Raw genomic sequence first — 15,370 nt, 5'->3', positions numbered from 1 at the left:
ACGTTATAGGACAGTTGGATATAACAGTGGCAAATCAACACCTGATCAAATAGATGCAACCTATTTTGTTCACTGAGGTCTTGGAGGTCTAATGATCATCAACAATCAACTAAAAATATTTCATCTTTGATTTAAACTCATACCTGATCTAATAAAACACTTGTTTATGTCTTATCAATAAAAGAATACTATACAATGTACTGAAGGAGTGTAGATTCCTTCACTTTCCAGGTGGCTCTATTTTGCGGTAAGAGGGAAAAGGAGATTTATACGGTGAATTCGCTGTTGAAACAATTCGGCAGTACAGCAGTGATACATTGAGACCGCATATTCATGGTGTCTTGAATTTGCGGTAGAAAGGTCACCACAAAAATAAAACATACGTGAAAGATTCAACATTTGGTGATTTACCGTAACTGACAACAGAAATCACACTCATCTTTTTATCAAATAAGGCCAAGAAAGTAAAACTTCTGTCTCCCAACACATGATACACTTTTTCATGAAAGATCACATCATATGCCCAACCATAATATGATAAGAAAAACAACATGCAAATCTGGGCAGTGACACTGTGCAAAAGCTTTCAAGTATGCCCCAGGGTATGATACGTTCTGCATGCAGGGTCACTGTCATATCTTAGAGGTCTTAAAGGTAAGACCTCCTAATATGAAGCTACTTCAAAATTAGCATGCCAGGCATGTAAGGGATTAGCATCATACTGGATTCCCTGTGAGATCATTACATAAAGATTAGATTGATCACATCTACAGCAAGCGTTGGAATACACACAGCACTCATTTGCAACTACAGAGAAACCCCTTATGGTCTAAGTAATGCACATCCCACTCATAGACTGTTACATTCAGTAAATTCATTTACTTTCGCAGGGGCATTATTTCATGTCAGGAACTGAGGAAGAAAGTGTTTTTTGCAGAGTTTCAGAGTTGCAGTGGAAACAATTCTCTAATACATACAAGTTCACAAGGGAGCCATTTTCGCAGGCTTATAATTTTGTGACGTAGAAGTCACTGAGCTGAGAGAACCAGCAAAAATAAATTCACCGTGAAAATTTCAAGATTTACAGTATGTACATGTACACACAGGGTAGCCTAGGGAAGATATGCTGGTGATGAACATAATTCACCTCCCTCCCATCTGTTTTAGTGGCTGCTTTCAATATCAATTGAAACCCTGGGGTGCTAACCACCTTGTTCTGAGATTATCACTCTAATTACGCACATCTATGTAATGGCAAGTGTATTGGCCACATTTTCCTGTGGCTTTGAACTTCTGCGGTCTCCCAAAGAATAATCAAGACGAGATACAGGAAGTTTGGGCAGCAAACGTTCAGCTGTTTACAGAGAGACACCAAAAAGGCATGTAGGTTTTCAGTCTGGCACTGAACCCTTTCCAACCCTGGACTGCTTTGGGGAAAAACAAGAGAACAACAGGGCAAGATAACAAGGAAACCTTAAAAATGCATGACCATTGTTAAACAAACAATACGGCTAAATACAACAAACACATGAATCATGTTGGTATCCTAAACTGCTGGTATGTTGCCTTATTTTGCTTCAGCCTGGAACAGCCACATAAAAAGACTTATGTAAAAAAAATTGAATTCAGGGCAGCAATAGCAGAATTTGTATTACAGTGAATTCGTTATGCACAGTTTTAAATCTAACAACACCTTATTTGTTAATTTTTTAAGGTAATGTGCTACATATAGGGGCTTATCAGGCAAATAATTGACCCAGTAGGAGCCTAACGCAACCTTTTCTTAGGATCGAGCCAGCATATGCTCCAACTTCGGGGAAAATTGGAAATATTTCTGGTCAGTTGGCAGAGCAAACAAAGACCAAAGATGCCGGGAGTAAACTAAACCCATGCAGCTGCAGCACAGAATAGGCAACAATTTTCAACAACAAACAATTCCTAATTATAGTTTACTAACTAGTAATCGCTTAGATCACCATATAGCAACATATCAATAATATTGAAGTCTAACTATTTCCTGAAGTACATAATATATTTTACATAGATATTTTTTTCAAATTTGGTCTGTACGAATCTCACGAATCTAGCTGACCCCCAACCAACCTTACCGGTTCCCCATTTTAATGAGAGCTAATATTCCGATCTTTACGTAACATTAAACCTTTCTGCCTCCTTTGAAGACTACAGAAATACTTTTATATGTGATATACGTAGAAGAAATATCTCTAACTGCCCTGTCTTGTTTTATATGAAGGAAATAAACAAGGTTGGGAGGGGGGAGGGGTGCACGCATATATGGAACAAACTACGTAAGAAACAGACTACCGGCAACACCAAAACACAACATTTCTCCTCAAAAACTGACCCTAACATTTCACATTACGTCAGAAATGGTCACTGACATCCAGTAGCGTAAGTTTTGAGGTAAGTATGACGACGTAAAGATGCGAGAGTAGGTTAAAAGTACTGCGTTTGAAACCCCCTTAGGGGGGAGGGACGTACGTAAAAAGAGAGACGGTCACAAACTTTGGAGAGGCCGTTTACCTTTTTCTGGGGTCGGGAACGGGTTCAAATTCTCCTCATCCCGACTGACTTGTGTGATGATGGACGTACTGTCCATCTGGCTACTTGTCCCGTGACGTCTTGTCCCGATCTTCGCCGTGTTTCCCCACAAATACCGACCAGAAAAACAGAGATTTCTTCTTCTTTTTTTTCAAAATGGTCGCAGCTCGGGCAACATGGAGGCTGAAATGAAAATATAAATAAAATCCCGCCCCCGTTTCAAGGCGGCCCCGCACATTCCACTGTTAAGTCACGGGTTTAGCGAACAATTTTGTGTGACAGGCCGATTACAAACGAACAAATCATTGACAAATATCAAATTTTATAAATCTATAATGTCCACAGATGTTACAAATTTATAAAACGTGGCGATATACTCCTTTGATGTTCGTTTTAGGGCATCTAGAAACCCCCATATGTCCCATTTGATTGACAACTGTGTCTAATTTTTCCCGCGCTGATTGGCCCTACCAAATACCCTACCTCAAAAACACCCGTGATGCCTTGCGGTAAAAATATGCTTATTGTCCTGAAAAAATAGGCATATCTCTTGAAGAATATCAACTTAGACCGTATTTGATGATATATGGAATCAATTTCGTGAAGATATTCATGTATATACCCTTACAACACGTCACAATGAGCACATTCAAATGAGTGAAGAGTGCTGGGATAGATGTCCTAGCAGGGATAGGGTAAGATGAAAGGTCAGCCGAAGTCACGTTACTACGAAAGCCCAAAACACCAACGTGTAATACCTCCTCCAGACCATCATCATCAAACACACCCAGAAATGGTCCAGAAAAGGCTTGTAAACGGTCTTTAAAAACTAACAAAAAGGTTTGAAAAGCCTTTGAGAAGGCGTAGAAATGGTTTTAAAAATATTAGCAATAGATTGGAGAAGCTTTGTAATTATGTCGCTTTGGGCTTTCGTAGGTGGCTCCCCAAGCAGAATGTAAACATTGACAAGACCCTGGAGGCGGAACTGTGTGAGGTTTGTTTGCACATGTGCTTCAAACTTTCTCCTCTGGATTGCATGTGCGAGGCATGTACCTACGTAAGTAAGAAAATGTATTGAAAATATTTCTAATGATGACATTTGCCAGATCGAACTTTTTTTAACTGTTTAAAACACAGAAAGTGCATAAGTTTTGTAGCCAAGGGGGCGTGCCCTGAAAGTTTGTTTGTTCAATTTCAATGCCAAACTTCAAGGCCAATCTTCTTTTTCTTCAATCCAGCGGGTAAAAAAAAGAAAAGCAGAAGGACTTAACCGTTGCATGGTGCCATCAAGTCGTTTTGAAGTATAGACTTCAGGGATGATCATAGTAGTATGATTATAAATATGTTTTACCCTCGAAATGTTAGAGAAAGAGTCGCATGATCGGTAAAGCAAATACAAAGTGCATTCAGCTCTTAAGGTCAACATGCTAGCGTCCATATAATTTGGTGCAACGCTATTACACGTTCATTTATTTTAAAAGTCACAATTTAAAACCACATTTAGAGCAGTTGCATCCTCTCTGGTTTAGAATATCTAACTCTAAAACAATTCCAAGTGAAGTTTTTTTTAAAGCAAGGGGATGGTGGAAAAAGTGGCCTAGTCCTCAAACGGCCATACAAGCGGTCCAGTCTGGTTAGGCGGTGGAAAAAGCGGTCCATCCTTTTCTGCATGTGGTTGCTCCCCCTGGCAGAAAGTGATAGAATTGCAAACAGCAACGAATAAAACACACACATGGGTGCCAATGGTAATGGCATTAGCAAGACTTTCATACCCAAGTGTCAAAGGGCTGTAGGACTAAAGATCAATGACCATGCAGTGCATATGCTTACGGGGTGACCCCAAAGTTGTGTTGCACAGTAGAGTGCAAAACATTTGAATACCTTTTAGTCCCTACTTAAAATCTTTAAAACCTTTCTTTTCCTTGAAATTTTTTGCCCAATCTGGAGACCTTTTTGGTTAGAGGGAACAGGTAGGGTCTTAGCTTTCTCATTATGGTTGAAATCTGTTTAGTTTGCCATTTTAGTTGGTGTAAGGATAGATGTGAGTTGTTGGGTCATGCAGAAGGATACATCAGAAATCTGGGGTCAAAGGTAGGGTTTCTTTGAAACTGACAGCTTTCCTCGGAGTTTGAGCTGTACAACCCTCTGTTTTCTTTGCATGGTTATCAACTAAACCCTTGTGACTTTTCAGTGTAGAACAATTTTTAAGATTGAAGTTTGGGTTAGTACTTTTAGAAGCCTTGTTTCAGTGTATGTTAACATGCTTTCCTATGGACAGCCATAACTTAAAGGTCAGCCCTTAATCACAGTCATAGAATAGATGCTGATCTTCTGAGCAACACTTCAATGTGATCCAAGTAACTTTTCCAATCTTTTACAGAACTGACAAGTTCCACAAAACAACATGGCAAAGCTGGTAGCCATCATCGCAGTTGTCATCCTGGCTGTGGTTGGTCAGCACATTTGTAGGTTCATCCTGGCACTGAACCCCTTCCACCACACCTACAACCACTCTCCAGGGCCCTGTCAACAAGTGCCAGGGATCACCACTGGAAGCGAAGATCTCGCGCTGACATCCACGGGGCGTGTCTTTGTGTCATCTGGTCCTGACGACAGACATGGGAAGCTCTTCACGATGGACCTCAACAGCCCGGATGTTGAGGTTTCCCAAGTTTCCATCCAACCAGAAAGTCTAAGGGACAACTTCGTTCCAGTTGGAATCAGCGTCTACGAAGATCCTGCCAGCAAGGAGATCCGACTGTTTGTTGTGAATTTCAAAAGCTTCGAGATCGAAACCTTCCGCTACGACTCTTCTACAAACACAGCACACCACATCAAGACCATCAAGCACCCCCTCATTACGTCGCCCAACGATATTGTCGCCACTGGTCCAGATAGCTTTTACGTTACCAACATGTCCTTTTTCTCCAATCTCATTTTTGTAGCATTTTCGCTACTGACATTTCTTCCCGTCAGCTCTGTTACATACTACAACAACGGAGAAGCCAGGACTGTTGCTGACGGTATAAAATTTGCTAACGGCATCAACATGTCGCCAGATGGTCAGGTGATTTACGTGGCCAGTCCGCTCGAACGGGGTATCAAGGTGTATCATCGACGGCCGGACAACTCTCTGGAGTTCAAAAACGACATAATGGTGTATTCAGCTGTTGACAATGTTAACGTGGATCCGACCTCAGGGAGCTTGCGGATTGGTGCCCACCCAAGTTTCTGGCAAGCGGTAGGGTCAAAGTCTCCTGGGTCACAAGTGCTTCAAGTGAAACATGCAGAATCAAGCAACCCAGTTGTCACCAGCATTTATGCAAATAACGGGAAGGAGTTGAGTAAGTCCAGTGCAGCTGTGTATCACAAAGGCCACCTTCTGATTGGTACTGTCAGTAACAAGATGTTGCATTGCAAAGTGAATATTCCTATTTAGGCAGTCCTATCAAGTTTAATTACATTAATGATATTCTTTGGATTTTCTAAATCTGACTGAGACAAAAAAGCCAGCTGAATTTCTAAGAGGTAACAAATTTTCTAACAAGAATTATGTTTTTTTTAATTATAATTGAATTATAGGATTTATGCCAGATTTTATCTCCTTTCTTTCTTGCTGAGAGTGACTTATGATGGCCTTGCAATCAGAGATGTATATAATCTAATTCCACTGCAACAGTGCCTTCTAGATGTTAGAATTGTGGAGATTTTTACTCAATGTGAATATGGTATAAATGTATAACATGTAATACATTGTAGTATGTTTGGATCCATTTCTGTATGACAGATTTGTTAAAATGGTGTGACCATTGCCTTGCTAGTTTTGTTCTGCTTTTTGGTTATGACATTGATAGGAACACCTTTTCAGGGTGTATAGAGCTAGCAATGCAATCCTCAGATGCTGATACCTCAGTTATAGGTATGCTTAGATGTAACGTTCTGTGTTATTGGTTTAGTTACTGCAGTTTATCTTCAAAGCTTTAGTTACTGATGTATCAAAACAGTTGAGGGTCTGCATGGGGGGTTCTGACAACGCTTTACACTGAATTCAGAAGAATCCCCTACTTATAACGCTCAAATCAAGGAAGGCAATTACGCAAAATTTGTTCGCGTCGCTACAAATTGCATGGATATGGCGGCTTTCCCTACGAATTAGGGGAAATCAAAATAGGCTGCCTATGCCTTACACAAAAGAGCATGCAGACCCCTGCAGTTGGTTACTTTTCAGTACAATGTAGAACCACAGTAGTCTGTAAATCCATCAGATTGTATTCATATCACAGAGGCATGTGTGTCCTCTACCAAGCTTGAGACACAAGGACCATTAAAGCTCACTTCAAACGCTTTTATTGCTGAAATTTTTACTCTTCGCTCCCAGTGGAATTGTTCTTGCAGTCAGATACAAAACATCAACAAGGCATGAAGAATATACTGTACTTGCAGGACATTAATTTATAGCATTGGTGCTCAAGTTCAATAGTAAGGACACAGAAGAGAATAATAAAGTAACATGAGCTTGAAGATTTCACACTTAAGTGCCTCGTATGTGTCTGTTGATCACTTCATGTCGCAGTGAACGTGACTAGCATATAGAAAATATATAAATGCAAAAACACAGACCAAAAACAATACCTCCCCGTGAATTCATAACCTCTTGTATTGACCCCATGGCATGGGATGTTTGTCAGCTAAGGATGATAAATGATTAGTTCTACCGACCTATTTCCTGTCACATCATGTCACTGGTGAGACATGCCAATATATACAAAATAGAAATAATTGCAGAAGCACAGACAAAATCTTATGCCTCCATAAACATGTATAACACTGAAGTTGTCTGTATGTTCACAAAATGAGAACTCGGGGGACAGTGTGATGGGACATCAAACGGTGCTGACGTGATTCCTCTAAATTTCTTCTTCATCATTACGTTCCCCATGAGACGATAAAACAGCTTCACCACTCCTGTTTGCCCCATTAGATCTGTCTCGAAGACTTTGGTAGGATTAGGGAAGGAAGTAATGTGTCTCTCTAGCAAAGGATGTCGAGGAAATAGCACTTTAGATAAAGCCTCTGTGCTCTATCATATATATTGTCTGGCTGGTTGTAGAGAATTGGAGGCACTTTTGAGCTTTGATGATGTGTCATACAAAGCTCAGTGATCATGTGATGGGAAAGAGTGTCATTGAAACTTGTTGACTGTTCTTTCCAGTATCTTTAGTCAGAGAAAAACTAGAGTCTTAAAATTCTTTTTAAAACTCAAGGAATGCAAGTTGTCGACACAAATTTACATATGGGTGTTAATAATTGAATGTACAGATTTCAAGGAATGCATACAACACACAGGTGAACACATATAAACACTACAAAGTAACCTACTTTGCAAAGACCAAAATATGTCAAAATATTCGGGACATGTGAGGTTGCCAATCCTACTGACCCACACAGCCCTCTTCACCAACCTCCGGGCTTTGGCAAATCAAAGACATAACCGGCAGACTTAGCCGGACAATTACGTTGAAATTGATGTCTTGTTACGGAGAGCCTTTGGGAGCAGCCAACCAAATTACCCGTCTCAAGGAGGTTAGGGTCATCAATGAGTGACCCAAAAGCTACCATCACTTATCTTTAGGTCTATTGGCTATTAACCTACTTATCTTACCTATAGTTAGAAGTTCCTGGTTATATTCTTTTATGTAAGATAATCAATATAGAATATTCAAGGTTGTTTTCTCAAGGACACTTAGCAAGGGACAAGGACATACAAAGTTAGAGCTATTCATGCCATAAAAGATTGTTTCCTTGTTTTTTTTTTAGCACAATTAACAAGATAAAACATGTGTATCAAAGCTTTGAGGAAATCTTGAAGTTCGCCACTACTAGTAGTATATTCGTTCTCTGGCTTTGTGTACCTAGGTACATGTATAGGCTTTCCCCCCAGACTCCTTAAGCAATTTGGCATAGACCAGTAAGATACTGTAAATGTAGAAATATTTGCAGGGTTTTATTTTCGCAGTAGGGAGAAAATGGAGTTTTCGCGGTTGTATTGGGTTCGCGTTTGAAACAATAGAAGCGCTACAGTCACACAATGGAACGGCTTTTGGCGGTGGTTTTAAGTTCGCGGTAAAGAGTTTACCGCAACAGCTGCGAACATAACACCGCTCAGCGCTGCAAACATTTCTGCATTTACAGTACCTGCTAAAGTAACTACAATTCAACCATTACTAGTAATGTCATGACTCTTAATATCCCTTTTCAATTCATGTAAACAGAGTTTTATTAATCCAAGATTCTCTTTAAGGGAAGTTTACACAGCTAAATCTAGACCTATTGTATGGACATATTCTATACTTAACACATTAACAGCAGCTTAGATTATTTGCAAACTACACACAAACAAACGTTTTGCCTCAACATCTATATGTGCAAATATCATACAAGTGTATCATACAAGTAGATGGATCTCATACCTAATACTGTAATGGCAAAAAGAAACAAAAATGGAATCACTTCATTTCCCAAACAACAGTTACATGTGCATTGTTACTAAGGCCCACTCTACACATCAAAATTTACGATATTGGATGGAGTTTTTCCGTCATGTAAAGAAGATTTTACATAGGACAGCTTTTTCTAGATATTGCACACAAAAAATCCCCCACAACAGCTCCAAAGTACTCATACAATACTTCAGTGGGAGTTCCCAATAGCTTCAGAACGTGTGTAAAGCCAAGTTGTCAGGCTTGCGATATCGGGAGGTCAGGGAAAAACTGAGTGTAAAGTGGGGCTTACTGGCAGTGTGTTACAATGTGTTGATTATCCCTGGGTAAAACTTATACTAATATTGCTTATGCTTATATTAATAACATTCTAGAATATAGCAACATGTTACACCTATATACAAGCTGGCAAAACTAGTGACTACCTGTACACAATATTACACAGGCAAAATTACCCAACTACATGACGACTTCAAGTTCTTGTCAATCTAAAATGGAAGAAAGTTTTATCTGCAAAAAGTAGACCCGTTTCTGCCTGTATGATGATATTGGACAAAATGTATTTGTGACGTGCATGTACTATGCTCCACTAAAACCAGAATGGAAGAACTTTGATATCTGTATGTTAACAACAACTGAGGTTTGGTGATTACAGAAAAACTTGAGATCTTTTGTGCGATCTTTAAATGTTTGCAGCAGTTAAATTTTCGCAATTTTTCAATCATGACACCGTGAATATGACTTTTTGTGCTAGAGCATTGTTTCAACTGCAAACTTAAAATACCTGCCTTTCAACTCCTACTCCAATATTAAATCCCAGTAATGTAGCTGCCTATATATAACAGTCCTAAAACCTAATTCTATTGTCTAATTATTGCTGTAGCTTATGAAACTTGTTTTTTCTTTAAACTGGGATTGTTCTTAGCAGTTATATACAACATGTACATTAATTATGTAGCTTGGTTGGAAAGGGTAGGTTCTAGTATACCCTGTATAACTTACAACATACTATTTCCTTAAAATCTATATCAAGCCCTAGCAGTATGTTCCTGACTTACTGAAGTAATAATACTGAGAATACATGCATGTTGGAGGTACTTGCTGTTTCAAGCAATAAGCAAGTTCACGGTGTGAAGTGCATATGTGCAGTGTCACACATAGTGGGTCAAAGTTGAGGGTCCCTGCCCATTCTTAATGTATTGCAAGCAAGGGGCTTCAACTTTGACATATCATCCACAACGTATTGCACTGCACATGTGAACTTTAAACCTTGACCTAGCTTGTTGACACTTGTGTACAAGTTTTCGAACTCTCAGTCTGAGTCGCTGGCGTTGTTTCTGTCTTCTTTACGTCTCTTCCCCTTCTTGTGCTTGTCCTTTTTACGTTTCTTCTTGTGTCTGCCTGATGTGGACTGAAAAGGAGAAAATTGTACTAAATTGCAAAAAACTAAGGATATTCAGAGGCACGCAGAAGAATTCTATAATTTTCTATGGCATCTAAATTTGCCAGTTGATAGAACATGAAAACAAATTTTCCATCGAAACAATCATTTCCTTGAAAATTCAAATCTGTGAATTAGTAGCCTCTTTTTCCATTGACCCATGACCTCATGAACTTGACATCCTGTCACTCCGATCGGCAAGTTACACTTTTGCTGTGATAACATCGTCACATTCACTTCCTGCCTCTCTACTGACAGTGTATCAAAATAATTATATACAAACACTAGACAACAGCCCACCAAAAACAATCCCTCCATTTTCACAGAGGCAACAACTAAAAAGAAATCGAGGAAGAACCCACAGCCTTGTCTCTGCCGCTCCTGTCGGTGTCAGACTCATCTTCAGAACCTTCCGATGTCTCCGCCTTCTTTCTCTTCCGCTTCTTTGGCTTCTTGTCTGATCTTGAGGACTGAAATTTATCATTTAGAATATGAATCTTACGGTGTTATGAGAAATAAGAAGATTTTGTGTCATGATTGTATCCCTCTTTTCTGTCCTGAATTTTGATTGGTCACTTCATTCCTGTTCCCTGAATTTTGATTGGTCAATTGCCACCAGTTTGAAATCATTGTGACTTTTAAGTTCAACTTTTTTGTCGCTTCTTATAGAAGCGGACTTACTTCTGATAACTTGTCTTCATCGTCGGAATTGTCGTCTGTCCCCGGCTCACTTCGACGTTTCTTCTTTTTCTTCTCCTTCTTCTTTCTCTTCTTCTCCCTACGCTGCGAGTGTTCCTTCTTCTGATTGGCCAGTGGAGTCAGTAAGGTGTGTTGTGATTGGTTGTGTATTTACAATGTGGAGAATGTAGAGAGAGCCAACGTCAGGTCCATTTCATTAGACACAATTTTTTCAAGAGAAAAAAATCTAACACTCCAAATCCAACGATCGATCCACAAAACACACGTTTTAATGGTTTGACAGCCCTTGGATATGTGTCAAATATCAACTCTCATAACTCTGCCAGGTACCCTTATACTACGATGTTAAGAAAACAGTATTACCAAGGCCTTAAGAATGTCTTAAACACCTGGATATCTGAAGTGTGCACACCTCAGGGATTACCGATGCTGCATAAGTAAATCTCTTTAATTTTTTTTTAATGTGGCAGTGCCCGATGGATCTATGACTTGATGTCATATCCTCCAAAGACTTTCTAATGACACCAATTCTACATGCAATTTCAGCAGTAATCAACAGGAGAACCCAGTGTTGAAATCTTACCTCTTCTTCTAGTTCCGAGTCACTGTCAGGGGACGAATCAGAACTTGACCATGAAGTGTGGGAGGGAGACTTAGTGAGAACAAAAACAGTTAGTCAAGAAAACAACTGCGTGCTAAAATACAAGTACATGTAACAAGAGCCTTAACAACCATATTCACATTGTTTTTTTTAATACAATATCATACATGATATTTTGATATCTTAGACAACCCAAGATAATTAAAGCGATTTTGTTTTGCCCTTCAAGCAGAGGTTAGGCTTCAGCTTGTTTTGGACATCTTTTTAGGAATTTTGTCTGCATTTTTTCTAGTATTTTGTCAGTTTTTCTTGGTAATATTGGCTGTCTATTACATTTGCATATTTACATTTCAGGCCCACTACATAAAAACAGCACACAACAAATAGCTCACCCTTGCTTTCTTCTTTTTCTTCGATTTCTTCTTCTGTAAGAAAACACAAACAAAATCAAATATTTTTCTCTAGAATTAACACTGTTAGGCAGACCATTGTGTAAAACAATGTGATTCAAACAATCTTAAGGCCGAAGTTCAAAGTTTGAAGTTCAAAGCCAATTGCCCTGCCTGACCTCTTTCTTCTTCTTGTGTGACAGGGAAGATGAACTTGACCCCTGACCCTCCTGTGAAGCCAGCACCTTGTCCCGATGCTTCTTCAAGTCTTCTCTGAACTTCTGCCAGGGGAGAAGAACATGTTTTTGATTAGTGTGAAAGTCTGAAGGCGCTAACCAATAACTGAAGTGCTTGCATCAGGGTCAGGGACACAGAATAACAAGAATCAAACTCAAAGAATTAAGCATCATCTATGTACTGTATCAATTCCTTCTAAAATCTTCGATAATGTAGCTCAAAATACTGCAATGTAATTGGAATTATGATGAGAAAGTAACAGCAAGAATTTACCACCAGAAATAGTCTGTAAATAAAGCTACAAAATATATATAAGTGGTAACCAAAGGGTGAAAATACACCTGTGTCAATGGCCTTCAGTGTCCTCAAAACCTTGATTGATAAAAGTCATGGAGACCTTTACTGTACAATTTGATTGGTCTATTAGTATTACCACATTCACAGATGTGGCCAATTGCATACCCCGTTCCCAGCCTACCTCATTCATCTGTTCCTCCCATGCTGCCAGGCTGCTGGAACCTTTCTTGGATTTCTGTTCTTTCAGCTGCTTCAGTTCTTCCCTAAAAACACAGCACAAAAATGAAGAAGATACAGTATGACCCGATTCACACTCTGAATGTACGAGAACGATGTACAACAAAGTCGTACATCTTGGGTGTATGGGTATAAGGACAACTCGGGGAACGGGTTTTGTTCGCGTTAAGAATGTTCGCATACGCGTGGAAAATTTTCGCGTGGAAAATTTGAAATGGAGAATTTATTTATAGGTTCAAAATATCAAAGCAATTTTATCATCAAAATTTTTCTCCCTTGGGAGTAGACTTGAGTCCCTTGGGAATCAACTTGTTTTTTTTGTTTTCTTTCAATTTCAAAAATCCTTTGAAATTTTTTGGGTGTGAAACCTCAGACTTGTAAACCTTCAATTCCCTTCTGATCAGCTAATTAGCATATTTTAACGAGCAAATGATCAAAATTACAGGAAAACTTTTCCCCTGCATGGCTGTGGGCATGATGTGGTGTGGTTTGGTGTGTGCTATTCCCAAGGGACTCAAGTCTATTCCCAAGGGAGAAAAATTTTGATGATAAAATTGCTTTGATATTTTGAACCTATAAATAAATTCTCCATTTCAAATTTTCCACGCGAAAATTTTCCACGCGAACGCGAAAATTCTTAACGCGAACAAAACCCCAACCCACAACTCGGACCATTACCAACCCATGGCACTTGTGTTGGGCCAAGTTGACCAGTGTGTTGGGCCGAGTCGACTGGGCTGAGTTGGTAATGTTCTGAGTTGCCCAACATTCAAGGTATGAAACTTCACACATCACTAACCATGACGGCCTGGGCCTGTTGAGGTAGTCCTGGATGGTGGGGCCGTCACTTGGGCGTGGTCCCCGCGCCCTCGCCATGGCGATGGGGTTAGCGTATGACTGGGGAAATAGGAAATCACTATTATTACAACTTAGATGTACCTTGGTGAGTAGTAGGATGATATGGCAGAGAAAAACGGAATTGTAACATAAATTTGAATGTGATTTTCATGTAATAAGGGTTAAGCAGTACCCGAAGATGATGAGCTGATATGCATCAAAGTATCAAGTACATTTTGTATCAAGGCATCAAATAATACTAGGATGGGGTGTATAAACAAATAAAAATAAATGAATGTTTTGGGGGAGGGGGGCATTTCAGAGATACTCTGCAAGTTAGTGTGCACATACTCACTGCAAAAACAAAAGCTATCTATGTAAATTGCACAACACAACGTGAACAATTTATCGTAAAATGCCCAGCCAAAAAACACCAGTTGAGAACAGAATAGCAACAAATCAATGAAACATAACACTTTTATCAAGACGCCCCCCTCCCCTTCTCAGATCACCTTTGTGGAAGGTCGCAAAAATTTTACAGGGAGCCACAAAACCGAGCATACACATTTACAGACAATACTTACAAATCGTGTGTCCCTCTTGCCCATTTTGCGTCATTCGTGGCTTCGAATAATCACGCAAAATCGACGAACGACTTCGGAGACGCTGCTATCCCTCACGCTCCAACATGGCATGATGCCCTCGTTTTCTGCACGGTCTCACAGCGACACCTAGCGGCCCGTATAAAAAGTGAAGTGTTGCCATCTCTGTGTTGCACGGTCTCACAGCGACATCTAGCGATTAAGATAAAAAATGCAGCTAAAATCTTAATGGTGTCGAGTGTAGTCGGTTTCAAGTTGACGTGGATGGTCTATTCAATGCGAATGTTATTTGGTGAAAGGATTCCACGTAGAAATCACCTTCTTTTAAAAGGTTTGTGTCTTAACACAATTTTTCAATAAAAGATTTCTCAATGCGTAAAAACAACTTTGCAATATGACAGTTTGTAACAGGCACTTGGGACTCTGCCGGGCGCCACTGCCACTAAAAGCGGCGATGTTTTGACCGTGTATTTATCAAGGGTGTCCCCTAAATGTTGGACTCTTGCACAGTATACCAAGGAGGTTAAATATTTAACCTCCTTGAGTATACATAGGTCATCGTTTAGAATCAGTTATCTGTCTGGTGGTAGTTCTCGAGTATCAATATGAAGAAAGGTGTTTATGAACTTGATATTCCCTAGAATTATTATAAACTCATTTATCTATGCAGTTATGGGGACTAAGACAATTACTCTAATAATTCAATACTTGTTTTAGGTGCACAGAAGAGAGTTATTGATTACAAGCGAGTCCATTGGTTGTAGATCGACAATCGGTTATATTTTTCTATTTGGGTAATCAGGGCATTATACTCTTGACCTTTTGACCTTTACCGAGCGATCCGGGTGTCCTGGCTCGTCATCATCATCATCACTATGTCCTGATTACCCTAATTAATTCATACCGTAGAGTAGAGTATAACCGACTGTCGATCTAAAACGCGATAGACTTGCCTGTAACCGATAATT

The 15,370-nt window shown here is 39.6% G+C and overlaps 3 protein-coding genes across 7 annotated transcripts in view; 1 reads left to right on the top strand and 2 right to left on the bottom strand.

The window, feature by feature from the left end:
* Positions 1-2,861, bottom strand: part of LOC136421149 (CTD small phosphatase-like protein) — a 35,441-nt gene extending 32,580 nt beyond the window's left edge. Inside the window, exon 1 of one of the 2 annotated variants that reach the window (XM_066408303.1) lies at positions 2,545-2,861. In XM_066408303.1, the coding sequence (XP_066264400.1) occupies positions 2,545-2,620 (76 nt within the window). In that variant the 5' untranslated portion in view covers positions 2,621-2,861. The remainder of the gene's footprint in view (positions 1-2,544) is intronic. The other variant, XM_066408305.1, reaches the window with a different exon arrangement.
* Positions 2,862-3,341: 480 nt separating this feature from the next.
* On the top strand, positions 3,342-6,911 carry LOC136420425 (serum paraoxonase/arylesterase 2-like). Of its 2 annotated transcripts, none has more exons than XM_066407334.1 (2): positions 3,342-3,556; positions 4,943-6,911. In XM_066407334.1, the coding sequence occupies exon 2, from the start codon at positions 4,967-4,969 to the stop codon at positions 5,999-6,001; it is 1,035 nt and encodes a 344-aa protein (XP_066263431.1). In that variant the 5' UTR covers positions 3,342-3,556; positions 4,943-4,966; the 3' UTR covers positions 6,002-6,911. The 2 variants fall into 2 exon arrangements, with proteins under 2 accessions (XP_066263431.1, XP_066263430.1); XM_066407333.1 differs by having other exon boundaries at positions 3,344-3,619.
* Positions 6,912-8,810: 1,899 nt separating this feature from the next.
* Positions 8,811-14,524, bottom strand: LOC136420426 (protein FAM133-like). 3 transcript variants are annotated; one of them, XM_066407335.1, is made up of 9 exons: positions 14,385-14,523; positions 13,763-13,860; positions 12,908-12,989; positions 12,372-12,473; positions 12,196-12,228; positions 11,786-11,854; positions 11,185-11,304; positions 10,866-10,973; positions 8,811-10,473 (listed from the first exon to the last, which is right to left on the bottom strand). In XM_066407335.1, exons 1-9 carry the CDS (start codon positions 14,406-14,408, stop codon positions 10,375-10,377), a joined length of 735 nt encoding a protein of 244 aa, XP_066263432.1. In that variant the 5' UTR covers positions 14,409-14,523; the 3' UTR covers positions 8,811-10,374. The 3 variants fall into 3 exon arrangements, with proteins under 3 accessions (XP_066263432.1, XP_066263433.1, XP_066263434.1); XM_066407336.1 differs by having other exon boundaries at positions 11,185-11,301; XM_066407337.1 differs by lacking the exon at positions 11,185-11,304 and having other exon boundaries at positions 14,385-14,524.
* Between the last annotated feature and the right edge of the window lie 846 nt (positions 14,525-15,370).

The sequence above is a fragment of the Branchiostoma lanceolatum genome, chromosome 15 (genome assembly GCF_035083965.1).
Source record: "Branchiostoma lanceolatum isolate klBraLanc5 chromosome 15, klBraLanc5.hap2, whole genome shotgun sequence".
Taxonomy (NCBI): domain Eukaryota; kingdom Metazoa; phylum Chordata; class Leptocardii; order Amphioxiformes; family Branchiostomatidae; genus Branchiostoma; species Branchiostoma lanceolatum.
This window is presented reverse-complemented; position numbering and strand designations above follow the sequence as displayed.